This window comes from Onychomys torridus, chromosome 14 (assembly GCF_903995425.1).
Source record: "Onychomys torridus chromosome 14, mOncTor1.1, whole genome shotgun sequence".
Taxonomy (NCBI): domain Eukaryota; kingdom Metazoa; phylum Chordata; class Mammalia; order Rodentia; family Cricetidae; genus Onychomys; species Onychomys torridus.
Genome location: NC_050456.1, coordinates 72620215 through 72638341, shown reverse-complemented (window position 1 = coordinate 72638341; position 18127 = coordinate 72620215). Strand labels below are relative to the sequence as shown.

Here is an 18127-nt window from a genome sequence, read left to right as displayed (position 1 = left end):
ACTCTGCTTTATTTGTCCTTTCTGCTCTGTTCCTTCAGAGAAGAGCCCTGGCTAACACAGTCAGAGAGCACTCCCCCGGGGGCTGGCTACAGGCTAATGATGACTGTTACTGAGGCTTCTGGTTTCTAACTGTGGTACCCAGAGTTCCCCAAAGACCACCAAGAGACTGAATCTGATGCAAAAGCAGAGTCTTTTTACTACCAGTTAACTCTGGACTTTGACGCAGCAGTAGAGCAGGAGAGACCCCGAGTAGACAGGGGGCAGGGTGTTTATAGGGAGTAGAGCAAGGGCAGGGGGTGTGTAAAGCAAGGGGAGTTTGGGGTCTATTGGCTACATAGGAGCAGACTCAGGTTTGATGTTTTTCTCCCATCCAGAGGTGCTTTCCTTGGTTAGTTTGCAGCTGCAGGAAAACTATTATCTCTTTAAGCAGTTGTGTGGCTACTACATATTTTCTTTATGCTGACCTTGATTGCTGTAACTTTTAATTGACATCAGGACCCCCCCGCTGGCTGTAACTTTTGATTGGCATCTTTTACTGTCTGAGGACATCTGGCAGTGTTTTCCTGTAACTAGAGCTAGGCTCAAGGTTGGGGGCTCAAGGGCATATCGTACTGTGCCAGGGACCTACATTCTGTTGGGTATTTTCCATAGCCTGCCATGGCTGCAGTATAGTTAAGGCAGGGGTGTGGGCAGGGGCTTGGGTTCTTCACTGACCATGTGCCTTAGAATGACATTTCTTCCACAAGCCAAAGCAGAAGTTATATCTGATCTTGAGCTGAGCCCTCCAGAACCAAAAGGAAGCAACCTTTTCCTCTTCATTTATTGTATATAAATGCATGATATGTGTGTGTGGAGTGTGCATAGCACAGCACACATGGGGAGGTCAGAGGGCAACCCTGTGGAGTTCTCTCCTTCCACTCTTAGGAGGTGTGGTGGTTTGAAAGAAAATGGCCCCCAAAGGGAGTGGCACTATTAGGAGGTGTGGTCTTGTTGGAGGAAGTGTGTCACTGTGGGGGTGGACTTTGAGGGCTCATATATGCTCAAGCCACGCCCAGTGAACAGTTTACTTCCTGTTGCCTGCAAGATGTAGATCTCTCAGCTCCTTCTCCCTCACCATGTCTGCCTGCACACCACCATGTCCTGCCATGATGATAATGGACTGAATCTCTGAACTGTAAGCCACCCTAATTAAAAGTTTTCCTTTATAAGAGTTGTGGTGGTCAGAGTTAGAAACCCTAACTATGGCGTGTGGGTCGCAGGGCTTGAATGCAGCCTTAAGGCTTTGCTCTGAGTGACTTGACCTTCCCAGCCATCTCACCAACCCCACCCTATTCTCTTTATAAGTTAATAGCTTCAGGCATTTCACAGAAGTAATGGGAACTGACCAGTGTATCCTCCCCGGGACCATGGCGTGTTCCCGTGCTTGTGCCGACCACAGCGTGTCCCCACCACAGCGTGTCCCCATGCTTATGCAATGCCTTAGCCTTGGCTCCTGCAACAAAGCACCAGGGGATGGATGGTTTATAAACAAACTTTTATTTCTTGCACTTCGGGAGTCTGGGAGACTGAGATCATGATGTCAGCACACGGGAGCAACTCAGGTCACTTTTCAAAATTGTCTCTAGTCCGAGCCTCTGCTCCACTTCTTTCCTGGTCACAAATGCCCTGACCACGGACCCCTAAAGCCACAGGTGCTTGCCCTGAAGCACTGTGCTCATGTTAATTCTTCACAGCTCCTATGTGCCACTCCATTCTGTGTGTGTGTGTGTGTGTGTGTGTGTGTGTGTGTGCGCGCGCGCGCGCGCGCGCGCGCGCGCACACACACACACACACGTAGAGTCTGGACACTAACATTGTGTTTTGTTTCTAAAGTACTGTGTTGGATGGTTTTATGTCAACTTGATACAAGCTAAAGTCATTGGAGAGGAGGGAGCCTTAGTCAAGAAAATGTCCCCATAAGATCGGGCTGTATGCAAGGCTGTGTCGGGCATTTTCTTAATTAGTGATTGATGGGGGAGGGCCTAGCCCATTGTGGGTGGAGCCACCCCTGGGCAGGTGGTCCTGGGGTCTATAAGGAAGCAGGCTGAGCAAGCTATGAGTAAGCAGCACCCCTCCATGGCCTCTGCATCAGCTCCTGCCTCTAGGTTCCTGCCCCGCTTAAATTCCTGTCCTGACTTCCTTTGATGATGAATAGTGATATAGAAAAGTAAGCCAAATAAACCCTTTCCTCCCCAGTGTGCTTTGGTCATGGTGTCTCATCACAGCAGTTGTAACCCTGACTAAGATAAGTACCATAAGCACCATCTACTTATTATTTTGAGACTGGGTCATGCTGGCCTGGAGCTCACCAAGTAGGCTAAACTGAATGGCCAGGGGGCCCCTAAGATCCCCTTTCCACACCTCTCAAACTCTGGGATTACAAGTGTGTACTGCCACACATGGCTTCTTCTTTTTCTTCAACCAGGGTCCTGGGGATTGAACTCAGGGCTTTGTGCTTGCAAGGCATGCACTTTACCAACTGAGACACCCATCCTGCTCCCCTTATTCTCAAACCATCCCTTTGCTTCTCCTCTGCCTTCCCCACCAGAAGGATGGGGCTTTGTTTTGTCCACCACCCAGAACAGAGCCTGGCTCATCAAACAGCTGCTGGTGTTGAGCAGGTAACAGACTTCTTTTTCTCTTCTCAAACTCTGGGGTCTTGGTTGTCTGTCCTGGGGTACCATCCTGGTGCAATGCCTTGCCTGGCTTCCTCTTACCCACCCCCGGGCTTCTCAGTGTTGTACATTTCACATCACGATTCTCATCTGGTCATTTGTTTTCCCCCAGAAGGAAAAGGACAGCTTTCCTGCCTGCTGTGCAGAGGCAGATGCCTGGAGCTCTGGTCCGGAAGTTGGAGGGTTGGACTGGAATGTTCTTCAGACCCTTGTGCAGTGTCCATGCAAGTGCTGGTTGCCATGGTGGGTAACCTTATTTGTGCCATCTGCACGGATGGCACCAGCATCCTGGCTTTATATAAATGTTAGCTGTGGGGGCTGCAGGACACAGAGCAATTAGAAGGCAAATGGAAAATCCCAGAGAAGGCGGGCCTGGGAGACCGTAGAAGGCAGCTAAGTAAACAGGCCAACCAGTCAGGAATCACTGGGGAGCCCATCACAGTCCCAGGGCCCTGTCCCTTTTCTCCCTGCCCCTCAGAGGTTCAGCCAGCTTTGGTAAGGTGATAAAAGAAGCCATTGACCCGACAGGTGCCAGGACGGGGTGGGGTGCATGCTTCATCCTACCCATCCCTTGTTCCTTAACTGATTCCTGCTACTCGTCTATTTATCTGTATGTAGAAGTCACTACTATGCCATTCTGGAACTGGACATTCTGAGGGCCCATGAGAGAGCAAGAGGGAACATTAGCCCTCAGGGGTGTACCCCAAAGGGAGGGCAGGCCTGTCCCCAGGAGAGATAGCTGCCTAGCTAGGCACAGTACAGCAGGATCCTGAACAGGGGCAGCTTTGGCTGTTTACACACCCATCTCAGCAGATCTCACAGCCATGTGGACTTCTACCACAATACACCTGCCTTGTACCACACAAGCCAAGATGGCCAGGGGACAAGACACAGTACATGAGTGCATGCGTTTACATGCCAAGTTGCTAAGTCCCTAAATGCAGTACAAATGCTTGCAGGCAGGGTGGAGCTGGGACATGGACAATGGTCAATGGAAATGGACAAGGGCCTGGGCTGAACCAGCTGTAGCTGCTTAAAATACAAAGTTAGCAGTGCTGGGCTGTGGGCAGTGCCTGTGAAGGAAACGATCTCATAGACAGCCTTTTCTTAGGGATCCCAAAGAATGGAGCTGGGTCCTGCAAACAGAGTCCACATTGCAGCGTGAAGGCCTTAGCCATCTTCACCTGAAACAAGATGAGGGGGGATCCCCGAGGCATGGGTAGAGTTGGTGCTAGGAGAGAGGTGCTTTTTTTTAACAGAGCGAGGAAGGGGGCAGGGCCAGGAGTCACTTCTCGGTTCCCTTGTTGCTTTGACATGCCTGTCACTTTGCCTCCAGAGACCACCTGCCTCTACTGGGTACCAGCCTTCTCAGGGACACACTGACAGTGGCCACTAACCTCTTGGGCTCCTCATTCTGGTATTCCAGGTCCCTTCCAGCAAGTTTTGTCCCCCTACCCACCTCTTCCCATGATTGCCTTCAACTTTAGGCTCCAGCAGGTCTTATTGGAAGCATGCCTTACTGAACCCTCATCCCTCCTGGTGTGCAAGGCAGAGTCCTCCCCCAGTCCTTAGTAAGCCCACTGACTTTCCTTGCAGCCAAGGTGGGTGCTTACCACCTCAGAGAAACTGGATACATTTACCTATGGCAGCAAGTAGGGTGTGGTGGCCAAGCTCTGGTCTGTCATCTTGCTGGATGGCCTCAGCTCCCTAGGACTTCAGAGTCAACCTGAGAAGCTGCAAGCCTTCCTGAGACATGATCCCAGAGTTAGATTTCCTGGTCATCAGTTACAGGCCTTGGGTAGGAAGCCCTCTCTGTTTCAATTTCCTCATTTGTGCAATGGAGATACCAGTAGTACCTACCCAACAGCCAACATACGGGCCAAGACTTCAGCATACCCACCAGGCACCCAATTGCTACATAAATGTTTTTCTTTCTGGCTTCATTATTTATTGTTCTGAGACAGAGTCTCCCTCAGTAGCTCAGGTTGGTCTCAAACTGATGGTGATCCTCCTGCCTCAGACTCCTTATGCTGACTACAGGTATAAGTCACCACACCTGATGGTGCTTCTATTACTAGCAAATACATGAACACCACTAGGGTTACATACTTGGTGTTCCTTGGCAACATCCTGAGCTAGACATTCAGGCATCATTCATTCATTCATTCATTCACTCCCTGAATGTCTTGCTGGTTCTTCCTGCACATTGGAGACAGTGCAGGTCCCGAAGGTGTGAAGCTGAGGGAGATAAACTTTGCTCTCAGATGGTGGGTTCAGGGCTCAGGAGAACTGCTGAGTGAGGACCTAGCCTGCCTCAGTGGACCCTGGAGCTGTGGCTTTCAAAGACCAGCAGACGGGAGCCAGACAGAGTTAAACTTCCCTTCTGTTTAATTGTTGTAATAGAAAAAAGGCAACCACAGCAAGAAAGCTAACATGGGGGGTGTCACCGTCACACTTCAAAAGAGCACACCGAAGTCCTATATCAGCAAAGGGCCTCCCCACTGCAGTAGAGGCCAGCACTACATGGGGGAACAGGGTACCTAGGTGGGGAGAACCTGGAACAATAGTTAAAATAACTTCATGTCACCTACATGTGTTTACAAGCTGTCCAGGAGCACATTACAAAACACAGAAGCTTGGCTGACGACGCTTTCCACACAAAGACTTGGAATCTGTGGGTGGCAGGTGATGAAGAAGAATCCCAGAAGAATTTAGACAGTAGAAAGCGTTAGTATGCCTGCAGCTTTGGGGAGCAGGGCTGGAGGGCACGGGGAAGGTCAGAAAGGAGACTTGGATTTCTGACGGCTGTTCCCCAGCCTCCTTGTCCTCATCAGAATCTCTCCACCAATGGTGCTCCTCAGGCACACTGATGAGGCCAGACTCTAGAGGTCCAGGACACACAGTCATTGGTGGGGGACAGGTTCAACCTCAGCATTCTGGCTGTATTGTAGGGTTGTCTCCACACGGGTAGGGGTCTTCCCAAAAGAGAAGTCATGTGGGCTTCCGAGGTCCAGTCCTGCTCTTGAAGTTTTCTCAACCTGGGGCAGCCACTATGCTCACATTTGCTCTAATCCATATGGAGACACATGCACGACAGGTGGAGCTTTTGCAAATCCCCCGTTGCTTGGACTCTTAGGTCTAAATTTGGTCTCTCATCTTCAGCACTTTTGGCATTTGGGGGCTGGATAGCAGTTGGCCACCGGGTCTGTCTTATGTGTGGATGAGCAGCACCTCTGGCCCCCACTCACTAGATGCTAGTAGGTCCTCGCTCCTCTGTAAATTGTGGTAAGAATGGGCTCTAGGTATTGCCAAATGTCCCCCAGGAAACCAAGGTGTCTGAGAGGAAGAACCACAGGGATCTTGTGGCTGGGCGATCAGGGGACAAGACTCTGTTCTTCTTTTGACCAGTCCCACCCTGCAATGTCCCTAGCCTGAGAGTCTAGAAAACAGAGAAAGAATCCAAGAGGCAAACACAGCAACTCGGGCTACTCCACCAGACAGGGCTCCAGGTAGAACCGGGGCCCTGAAGTGTCCTGTGGCCAAAGCATGTGCATTCCCTGCACAAAGAGCACATGGGGACTTAACCCACAGAAGGAAGGTCTGGAACCTTTTGAGGCAGAAAGATGAACACAAGGACACCACTGGGCCAGGTTGTCCTGGGTAGTGTACACCTATGCAGTCTATCCAAGGTCTGAGCCCTCTGAGTCCCTCTCTGCAGCCCTCCTCTCTCCACCTTGTCCATGTGTGTACACATGTTCATGTGGTTGCATGTAGAGGTCAGAGGTTGACATCAATCACTTATCCACCCCTGCTTTAAAAACAACCCCTCTCCCCCAAAACAGGGTCTCTCACGGAACCCGAGCTCACCTTTTGGTTAGAATAGCTGGCCAGTGAGCCCCATGGAGCTGCCTAACTCTACAATCTAGTGCTGGGGTTACAGACATGCGCCACTATGCCCAGACCTTTTATTTTATGTGGATTCTGGGGACCTGAACTCGAGTCCTCCTGATATACCCACTGAGCAATCTCCTAGCTCTCTGGTTTTATTTCCTATCTAGACCCACAGGTGACATCCACAGCGAGCCAGGAGAAATGATTCAGACTTACAACATATGTACCCCCATCTGTCCTGACTGATGACAGGATTTTGTCACCCTGGTAGTAATGTGCATCACCCTTAGCCCTGTGGTTTGTGTGCCTCACCCCCTCCCCCATGACACTTCTTGCTCAAGCTCTGATACCAGGAGGTGACACAGGGTGCCCTGGGCTCATAACTCACTCCTCTGAGCTTCTTAGAGTGGCCTCACCTCTGCCTGCATCTCTGGGCTCTCAGTGCCAGCTCAGCCTGCTCTCCTCCATACCTTGCGCTGAGTAGTCATTGGGGATAGAGGGTAGGAGGACTTGGTACAGGTACACATGCGCCATCCAGTCTCCAGCTGCTCCTCCCTGGCCCCGACTTGGGAAGTCAGACAGGCAGCAGGAGAGATTTCACTACCCATTGATCCCAAAGGGGAGCCATGCTCCTGCATGAAAGGACCACAGTGTGAAGAGCACACATGCAGCTGAATGGCTCTGGCTCCCAGACAGATCCTGATACATACTAAGGTGGGTGGGCAGACATCCACCCAAGATGCTGGCCTGCTGCCTCTCTGGCTGTGTGGCACTGGCCTGGCCCCCTTTCCCGCTCCCTGGAACCCTAGAAACTCATGCAAAGAGGGACAGTGCTCCCTCTGGGCAGGGCAGGGACTCATTAGTCTCTTTAATTGCATTTCATGGACCACAGGACATTCCAGCAAATGCAGTACTTCTCCAAGGGCCAGCCATACAAAAGGCCAGGTCCTTCCTGTCAAATTAAGGAGGTTCTGGGGCCTGCCTTATCCAGGGAGAAGTCACCGGGGTTCTGGCTGGGATCTCAAAGAAGATACACATTCCCTGCTCTGGAGAGCTTTGGGGCTCACAGAAAGACTGTACCTCAGCTTAGGGTATACAGGTCACACAGGCGAGGCCCACTCTCTGACCTCCGTGCTGTCTACTGGAAGCCTTCTAATGTGTAACTTTTTAGGGCTTTGGGGCCCCTTCTACATGCACCCAAGAAACCCACCTCAGGGATCCTTCTTGGAGACTTACGTGGAGACTCTAGGTCAGTCTTGAATGGGTGGGGTAAGGACCACACCTCTTGAGTCTAGGCAATGCCGAGGCTGCCCCATTCTGATGGTCTGAGACCCAAGGATGGCCCAGGCCATTCCAAACTGTGACACCTTGGGAAATACCTTCTGAAGATTCAAGTCCAGTTCAAATGTACCTCAGTGGTGCCATCAGCCTCAGAAGGCAGGACAGTGCCACAGAGAGAGCCAGCTGAAGAACCTAGCTTCCCAGGTTCCAATCCCAGATTCTCACTTCCATGCTGTGTGGCCTCAGGAAAGTTATGCCACTGCTCTGAGCCTCTGGCTTCATTTTTTTTGCACACTCGGGCACTGCTGCTGTGAGGGGACAGAGGGACGAAGGCTGTGTACAGAAATCCAGCATCGTGCCTGCTCACAGTACTCAAGCACCCAGCTCAGGCCTGTTGGTCCCTTTCCTGGTGACCAAGACAGAATGAAGCAGAGATGGGAAGGGGAGTGTGGTTCACCCTGGCTGGGACCTGTCCTTCACTCCTCATTGTTATCTGTGGTGAGGAATAGGTTCAGATAGGCAACTGCAGGGGCAGAAGGACAGAATGGGAACAGTTGATGCCATATGGACAAAAGGGGCTTCCCACGCTCATGACCATCTGCGGCTCTGACCCAGGAGAGCAGGAGAGACATCAACAACGGGTGTGTGTGTGTGTGTGTGTGTGTGTGTGTGTGTGTGTGTGTGTACAAAGTGCTGACATGCCAATACTTTACCAGACTAGGAGCTTCCCTCATCATTTCTGTCCCTTCCTCTCTCATCACAAGGCACAGATCCCTCCTCAACCTGCTGTCTCCATGGAGACAAGGTAGGGGATGGACCACTGGCTGCTACTCCCCTGGGGTAAATCAGATAGCACTGGGACAGAGGTGCCGTGTGAAGACATCACAGCACACTCCTGCCCCCATCCCTTGCCCGGGTTCTCTCATGGGGATGTCCCTCCCCTTGTTCTAGGGAAAGACTTGGGGGTGTGATGAGGAGGGTCCTGCTGGTGAGGCAGGATGCCAGAGCAAACATCTGGCAACATCCACCGCCAGCACTCAACAGCTAACTGCCAGTCCAGCATCCTGCCCTGTTGATGATCCTAGGCATCTTAGCAGACACCCTAGGCCCCTACTTCTTGGCTATAGAGGTTAGACCAGTTCTCAGTACTAGCTTCCCCTGGGGCCAAAGCATTTGCAAGTATGCTGGATACAGCGATGGATGTGAGGAGTGATACCTGTGAGGGAGACCACAGCTTCTATACACCATTTTACAGCACAGACACTGGATGACCTGGGAAGTCCCCACTTTGAACATCTCTTGGGGATTCCATCTCTGCCTCAGTTGCTGAGGTGGGGACGTGCTCACTAGAGAGCTCGGCTAGGGTGGAGACCAGACTCAGCCAGATTAGGGAATGCCTTGCTGCTCCGACTCCATCATTATCTAACCACACAATCATCATGTCCCTCTGCCAGGACATCTGTCCAATGATGTAGGGGCACGACTAATTCATTTTTTACTCCCACACATCCTTGGAGAAGAGATGGTGACTTTGCTTGAGTGGTGAAGGGTTAACTGCCAGGGTGGGATCTAAATTTTGAAGGCATCCTCTGCTTGTTTTTAAAAAGATCAGAGCCTTCATCCCAGTCCCTGGGTTTTCTGATGCACTTGGGTCCTGCAAGGGACCAAGTGTCTTGTGACAAAGTACTGTCTGTAAGTCAATTTCACAACATCCTGTGACCCCACAACATCACCATCAATATTCCAAGAGGTGAGACATAAAATTAAAAGGTGGGAGTCCTAGCTTGTGAGAGTCCCTCTTGTCCCAGTACCCACACACTGGGTTCAATAAGTCTGCAGAAAACAAGACGTACAAGTGACAATTGCCTGCTGGGCAAGCGTCAACAAACCATGACTACATTTTTTTTTTTTAACCTAATAGGATGCTCAACCTGTTCTTGTGTTCTAGGACTGACCGAAACTTCTAGAATTGTTCAGCCTGCTGTTTGAAGGAGTTGGCCCATCAAGCTTTCAGGGGCCGGAAGCACCAACTTCAAGGCATTGCTTCCATCAGCTCGACCACACCACTGGGATATTCTAAATCAGAACTGCCTGGAGGAAGTCACAGATGCACAGTGGCTGCCCCTCCAGAGGCCACTCAAGCCTAGATCTAGAACACAGGTGCATCTCCAGTGGCTGGGAACAAGATGGAGCCACGTGGATAGCCTTGCTGTGTGAGTCCAGTGCAAGAGGGCTTTCCCACAGCTACAGCATCCCTGTGCCTTCAGAAGGTGAAGGCGTACACCACCCCCACCACTACTATGTTCCCCAGTGTTGCTATGATGGCAATCCAAAGCAGAACAGCATCGTTGGAGGAGCGAGGAGACTCCTCTGGCTGGCCGTGGCCATTGGAGGTTGCGTGGATGTTGGCCGGCGAGCTAAACAGGGAGTATTCTGTACTGAAGTCCTCGTTGGGTGAGTCCATGAACGCTCCTCCCATCATGGGCAACTGTAAGGAGAAGAGACAGATGAGTCAGTCCTGCTCAGCAGAGACCACACACTCCTAGAGTGGACCAGCTCAACAGGCCTGCAAGGAAGTGCAATTCACAAGGCACTAACACACATTTAAATGCCTAAAATCAAATGCTTCAAGCTGGCTATGTACATGCCTGTAATCCTGACACTTGGGAGCCCAGGAAGATCACAGTTTAAGGCCAGTTTGGGCTACAGAATGAATTCTAAGCCAGCCCAAACCCAAACCAAACTCAATCAACACAACCCCTGAGCATATACACCAAGCTTTAGGGCAGATACTCCTGAGCCCATTTCACACACAGGGCTTGATGGATCTTACCCCACAAGCTCCCACACCCCATCACCCCTGTGCTGGGCCCTTCCAAACCCACATGGGCTGTACAACACCTTTATCCCTATTCTAATTTTATATTATTATTATTATTATTATTATTATTATTATTATTATTATTTTTTGGTTTTCCTATTTTTTTGTTTTGTTTTTTCCTGAGACAGGGTTTCTCTGGGTAGCTTTGTGCCTCTCCTGGAACTCCCTCTGTAGACCAGGCTGGCCTCGAACTCACAGAGGTCCACCTGGCTCTGCCTCCCGAGTGCTGGGATTAAAGGTGTGCACCACCTTATTCTAATTTTAGAAGAGAATACATGTTAGGCTCGGGGTGGTGGCTCACACCTTCAGTGCCAGCTTTTAGGCAGTTGAAGGAAAAGAGTCATGAGCAACACAACTGTCTCAAAATACCAAGAATAGACAAGATAAATGAAAAGTAGTAGTAACATAATGCCAGGGAAAACTGAAAATCATGCCTTACTTATCTAGCTAACGTCTTTTTTAAATTTTTTTTTTATTTTTTCTGTGTTGTGTGAGAGAGACAAGGGGGAAGCGGTTTAAACATACCAGTTTCTAGTTTTGAACTAAAAAGTTCACCAAAACCCCGATTTTAGAAGATCCCTCCCCCCACCCCACCCCTTGATATATCACAGTTTCTGGGCTGGGGCTACACAACCTGCTGCAAGCACCCTAGGGGCTTCCAGAAGGTTCTGGTGGATGCTTGAGGGAGGTTTGTAAGCATTCAGAGCGATCTGTTGGATTGAAAAATGGGCTCGACCCTCAGTGTCTCTCAGGGTAGGCAGAGGAAAGCTCCAGAGTTCCAACAGAGAGGTCCTTGTGTTCCAGGTGTGTGAGGAGGATGCTGTGGATTAGAGATCTGAGCTGCATGTGAAGATGCTGGAGTCTGAGTGCCTTCCCCCCAAGTCTTCCCATTCTTCAGCATAGGCTAGGAAAACTGCCACTTAAAATCCACACATCAGACTCCAGAACCGGAATTAACCTCCCAAGCATCTCGATACAGATTGAAGAATGACGGTGTGTTCAAACAGACCTACTGTCTCTTCACAGATCAATGCCTTTGAAAAGCCTTCGAGCTTCATCCTGGGTCATGAGCTGCAAGATGGCCCCACAGCCCTTAACAGTCCCCACTCTGGTGGCAGCATGATCAAACCATCTTCTGCATGTCTCAAACTGGCATCACTGCCAGCCTGTTGCTCTTCTCCACTGGGTGGGCAGGAGAGGCTGACAATCTCCGTATGGTTTTATTAAGGGCTGATGGAACATGATTCTCCCATGTAAAGCTGTACCCCAAAGTTTCAGGGTCATATTATGTGGTTCAGAATACCTACTGGATTTCATTAATATGCTCTGGAAAAATCACAAAGGAGTGAGTGACAGATACATTATCTTTCCCGAGTATCTCTAACATTGTAGTGACTCGTGGGCAAGTCCCCACAGCCGTGATGACTGACAAGAGGCTAAGCACATCCCTGCTGGCCCAGGCTCTGAAGTAACAGCTCATTTCACACTCCCCAGTGGGGCTCCTGCAAGAGCATGTCAGCTTCCATTTGAAGACCCTCTCGCACTGCCAGTTCTGGATTCAGGCACAGGGAGTGTGGCTTTCATTGTGATCTCCAGGTCTAACGATGCTTGAGCTGTCTGTCAAATGAATTTCCAGGTCACTGCTAAGTTGGGAAAACTCATCTTGATAGATTACTTCGTCGACTTGAGACAGGGAAAGTCCTTTTAAAAGATGCCTTTGACTCTGATTGTCTGAATTCATGCAAAGTAATAGACTTTTGGCAAGATGAGCTCTGGGAGACAACCGTCCCATTGGCAGGAAGATGCCTTATCTACAGACCAACAGGATGACTACTGTCTCTTGGCAGTTCACTTCTGGCAGGAAGATTGCAACATGGTTTGCCTTCAGTTTGGGAATTACAGCAGTATCTTTTGCTTAGTGAAAAAAAAGTATTTCTAGATCTTACAAAGCTTTTGTAAACTTGGTTCAAGGGAAGGAAGAAAGCAGCAGGTGAGGTGTGTATGTGTGAGTGTGTGTGTATGTGTGTGTGCACGCAAATGTGTGCATTGACGTGTGCATGTGCATGCCTGAGGCCTGGTTCCTCTCCATAGTGAAGAAGAAAACTGTCCAGACCTTTGAAGGAAAGACACCAGACAATCTTCAGGGTTCAGAACAGTGAGTGAAGAAGATGGACTCCGTGGTAGAAGACTGCTTAGTTGTGGGAGTGAAGACCACATTCTTCTTTGGATTCTCCAAAGATGTGACGTTATCACTGTCAGTGGGCCAACCCCCAAAGCTCCAGTGTCCCTATTATTAAGTGTCAAAGTAGGAGATGACTGAGTATAGATTCTTGCCCAGAATCACCTTTGATGCCACACGAACTAGGATAAAGTTGACCCCTTCCAGGAAGGAAGAGGTGAGCTCTGTGTAAGCATCCACCTAAGAAAGAGTGTGCACGGGTGAGGATGGGTGTGCCGTCTCTGGCACTACTTTCAGCATGCCAGAACTTGGGTTGCATTGCACTGTCACACACAGGGGGAAGGGAAAGGCTCACTGGCCTGAGGGCGACTGTACATGTAGCAGACTTTCCTTCAGTTCAGAAGGGCTTCCCAGTGGGAAATACCTCTCAACGTTTCCAGGAAGAGAAGCCTACCAAATGTGAGGAAGGCCTCTATGCCTGACCTGCAGCATGCCCCAAGTCTAATGCTTGGGTCACATAGCGGCTGCTCCCTGGATTCAGTGAAGGCATGGTTCTTACAACACTGGACCTGTGAGGTCATCCTAGAATTTCCAGAGGTGCACTTTTGTAAAGTGCCACCAAGTTTTTACAGGACACTCTTGTGGAAACACATAGCAGCACTGGGTGGCATTTTAACCATCCACTTTAGGATTTAAATAGTCTTGCCACAGTTCCTGCTTGCTGTCACCAGGGCTCACTCTCCCTATATATTATTCCTTCAAATACCTACAACCAGGAGTAAGGATTTGCCACGCGACCATTCAGCTTAGACTTTGGAGGAGGAGAAACTGGTGGCTGTGTTGGTTGGAATGAGAATGGCCACCAGAGGCTCACACGTTTGAATGCTTGTTTCCTTAGTTTGTGGAACTGTTTAGGGAGGATCAGGAGGTGTGGTCCTGTTGGAGGAGGTGTGTCACTGAGGGTGGACTTTGTGCCATTCTCAGCTCTCTCTGCCTCCTACTTGCAGATAAGGATGTGAGTTCCCAGCTACTGGTCATGGACCCTCTGAAATAGTGAGCCCCAAATTAAAGGTTTTCTTTTATAAGTTGCCTTGGTCATGGTGTTTTGTCATAGCAATAGAAGTAACTAAGATAATGACCCTCAGTTGACTCTCTATGTCTGCTGCAGATAAGGTTAGAAGTGGGGACACAATAAAGGACAGAGTTGTGAAGCTACCAAAAAAAAAAAAATTAGTGACATACTTTCCTTTCTAGACAGAAAAAACAAGTTCCATCCACATGGAAGGGAAGAAAGTGTCAGAAATGGACCCAAACATGAGCAGCACTCTTTACAGGGAGATGATTCTCAAGCTCGAGAGATTCAGTTAAAAATCAGACCTTGCACAAACACTGAGAGGTTTATACTTATGTAATTTCAGTTCGATCAGACTTGAGAATATATTTTCATGGCTTTGAAGTTCAGGTCTTCTTATTAAACAGCTCCTTTGTAAAAGCAAAGCATCAAGGCTTTGACAAAAATCCTACTTTATTGTATAATTTTCTTTTTTGCTTTAAATTTTCTGAGCATGAGTGTTTTGTTTACCCGTGGCTGTGGGATGTCTTTCTGTATGCTGTGAATATGTGCTACTCTCATTGGATAATAAATAAAGCTGCACTGGCCTATGGCAGGGCAGGATGGAGCCAGGCAGGAAAATCAAAGAGAGATAGGGAGAGAAGGTTGGGGTCAAGGAGACGCAGGCCCATCACCAAAGGAACAACAAGATGCCAGCAGACCGGTAATGCCATGGTCATGTGGCAACATGTAGATTAAGTTGAAAGAGCTAGCTAATATAAGCTGAAGCCATAGGCCATACAGTTTGTAATTAATATAAGCCCCGAGTGAGGATGAGAGGGGCTGAGAAACATCTGGCTACAACCTGTATCTCTATATATGATGTGCATGTGCATGCAGAGGTCAGAGGAGAGAGCTGGATCCCCTGGACTGGAATTACAGATGGTTGAGCTACTATGTGGGTACTGAGAACTGAACCCATGTCCTCTGGAAGATCAAGTGTTCCTAACCACTGAGCAATCTCTTCAGCACCAATTTTCTTTTTTAAAGCACAATACCAAAACCCACCCCTTTATTTTAATTTTACTATTTATTTTATTACATTTACTTAGTGTGTGGGAGGTGGGTGCATGCATGCCATGCCATGTGGAGGTCAGAGAACACACACACACACACACACACACACACACACACACACTCACACTCACACACTCACAGAGACTCACTAAATTGTCTAGGCAGGCCTTTAAATTTGTGCCCTTGCCGCTCTGGCCTCCTGAGTAGCTGGGATTACAGGGGTGCCCTGCAGCACCTGCTTTGTGTAATACTCTACTGTAAACACAAGCCATGGTATCACTCTTTCCCTAGAGTTAGGAATTTCCCCTCCCTCCCTCCCTCCCTCCCTTCCTCCCTCCCTCCCTCCCTCCCTCTCTATGATGCTAATCATAGTTTTGCACACACTGATGTGGGTTTTTGTATGTTTATGCCATAGAGCATGCAGTGCTCTTGGAGGCCACAAGAGGGCACTGGAGCCGCTGGAACTGGAGTTTACAGATAGTTGTGAGCTGCCATGTGGGATCTGGGAATTGAACCTTGGGTCTCTGCAGAAAGCTAGTGCTTTTAACAACCCTCCAGCCCCACATAAACAATTTCTTGCTTTAACAACTATAAAATGTTAGTTTCTGGTGCTTAGAGACCAACTTGCCCTTGCCTCCCCCTTCAGGATACTGATTTGGAGTCTTACCACCCAGGCTGTACACCACACTTCCTGAGAATGCTAGCGTGCTTTTTTTGTTTTTTGTTTTTGTTTTTGTTTGTTTGTTTTCCTGGAGATCAGTACTCCCTACGTTGATTTTTAAAGGGTCCTTGTTGCTCAATCAGCCTCCAACTTAGGGGTGGAGGAGTTGTTCACTGGGAGAGTGGTAAGCCCGGACCATCAGTACAAAGGCCTCTCCTTTCTCTAGGCTGGCCCAGGTCTCTAAAGATCCTCCCCAGAGGCAGAGCGGGTACACATCAAGTCTCAGGGATGACTCCCGTGCCTGGATGGTCCATGGTTCAGGGTTCTTTTGAGTGGAATCCAAATGAACAACTAGGAAGCAATGTTTCCTTTACTTCCCACTAGGACAATCACAGCCATGGTCGGAGGCAGAGGCAGGGTTACTCCCTGATATGGGGTGCAGCTTGAACTTGATACATAAAAGACACTTGGTTGCCTCATGGTGCACGCCTACACTGGATCTCAGAGCCACTTTGTAAAGAGAAATCATCATAGAATCCATAAGTGGTCCCCAACAGCCTGCTTCAGCTAAGAGCACTTTCTCTTAGGATAGCTCGGGGGGGGGGGGGAGGGAGGGGGGGGGGCTGTGTGCTTTTGTCTTTTGTTGTATTGAAGATGGGCCCCAGGGCCTGGCACATACTAAGCAAGCACCCTAGCTATGGGAAGTTTTGTTTTGTTTTTTCTTTTTATATAATTCTACTATGTTGCCCCAGAGCTGGGCCATCATCCCACACAGCAACTGACCCTGGGGTGTAATAACTGAAAGTGGGACAGGCTAGGCTTGGTAAAAATTTCTTAGCAATACGTTTTTACCATGTGTGCTTCTGATATGTCTGTCGTACCATATCGACATAGTTAATTAAATCAACACCATCATCATAATGACACATGGTGGTAACAACAGCCTATAGGCGTTCCTCAACATCTCCTAGTTACCCGACGGACCCGCCGTGAGTCAAAACTGTCCTGAGTAGGAGATGTCTTGCTATGCCTGTCCTACCAAGTATCAGACCTTCTCAACACAGGTGACTCCAGTGTAGTGTGTCATATGTCCTGTGTGCCACCACCAACCCCTACTCCCATGAATGGCAAGGAGGATGGAACTGTGAGCAGCCTGCTGCTGCTGCCCCCCACCTCTCCTTCAGACTTTGGTAAGACCCATTTCACTAGCCCCGGGAGAATGAAAAAATTTAAGATGAACCAACCATTATGTATTGGGGGTCTACTCTATAGATAGTAGCAATGAAAGCTGCCACTTTTAACCAATTACATATCGGAGAGAGGGCTGGCATCTAGAATATATGTATTAAAAATATATACTAAAAAAAACCTGGACATCGAAAGCTCAAACTCCCCAAATAAAGATGGGTACAGAACTAAGTGGAGTTCTCAAAAGATGATACACAAATGGCTGAGAAACACTTAAGGAAATGTTCAATATCCTTAGCCATCAGGGAAATTAAAATTAAAACTACATTGAGATTTCATCTTACCCCAATCAGAATGGTCAAGATCAATAAGCCAAACAACAACAACAACAAACAAACAAAAAACAAAAAACAAAAAACAAAAAACAAAACCCACCATGGCGCATGCTGGTGAGGTCGTGGAGAAAAGGGAACACCTATGTGTTGCTGATGGGTGTGCAAACTTGTGCAGCCATTATGGAAACCAGTGTTGGAGGTTCCTCCGGAAGCTGGGAATTGATCTGCCTTAAGATCCAGCTACACACCCAGAGGACTCTATATCTTACTACAGGGATATGTGAGTATTTGGATCCCCCTGTCTCTGTTCCCTCCAGGACTGGGATTACAGGTGCTGGTAACTATGCTCAGCTTTTATGTGGGTTCTGGAGGGCGCAAACTCAGGTCTTCATGAGTACATAGTAAGCATCTTACTGACAGCTATATCCCCAGCTGTGATGATCTGAAAGAAAATGGCCCCCAAAGGGAGTGGCTTTACTAGGAGGTGTGGCCTCATTGGAGGAAGCATGTTACTGTGGAAATAGGCTTTGAGGTCTCCTATGCTCAAGATACCTACCCCCCAGTGTCTCAGAACACTTCCTGTTGCTTGCAAGATGTAGGACTCTCAGCTACTTCTCCAGCACCATGTCTGTCTGCACACAACCATGTCTCACTGTGATGATAATGGAATGAACCTCTGAACTTTAAGCCACCCTAATTAAATGTTTCTCCATTATAAGGGTCGCCATGGTCATGGTGTTTTTTCACAGCAATAGAAATCCTAAGACACCAACCAGTACAAGTTTTTCCTTCAAGAACAGAAAAATACTAAAGACTGTTTCCAGACAGGAGTAGAGGGGGGAACAGTCTCTTATATTCGGTAAGCCCTG

General features: G+C 48.8%; 1 protein-coding gene across 1 annotated transcript in view; it reads right to left on the bottom strand.

The window, feature by feature from the left end:
- Window positions 1–6693: 6693 nt before the first annotated feature.
- The window catches only part of C14H14orf132 (chromosome 14 C14orf132 homolog), a 36565-nt gene continuing 25131 nt past the window's right edge, over window positions 6694–18127 (bottom strand). The window contains exon 3 of the mRNA XM_036205656.1: window positions 6694–10374. Within this exon, the coding sequence (XP_036061549.1) occupies window positions 10150–10374 (225 nt within the window). The 3' untranslated portion in view covers window positions 6694–10149. The remainder of the gene's footprint in view (window positions 10375–18127) is intronic.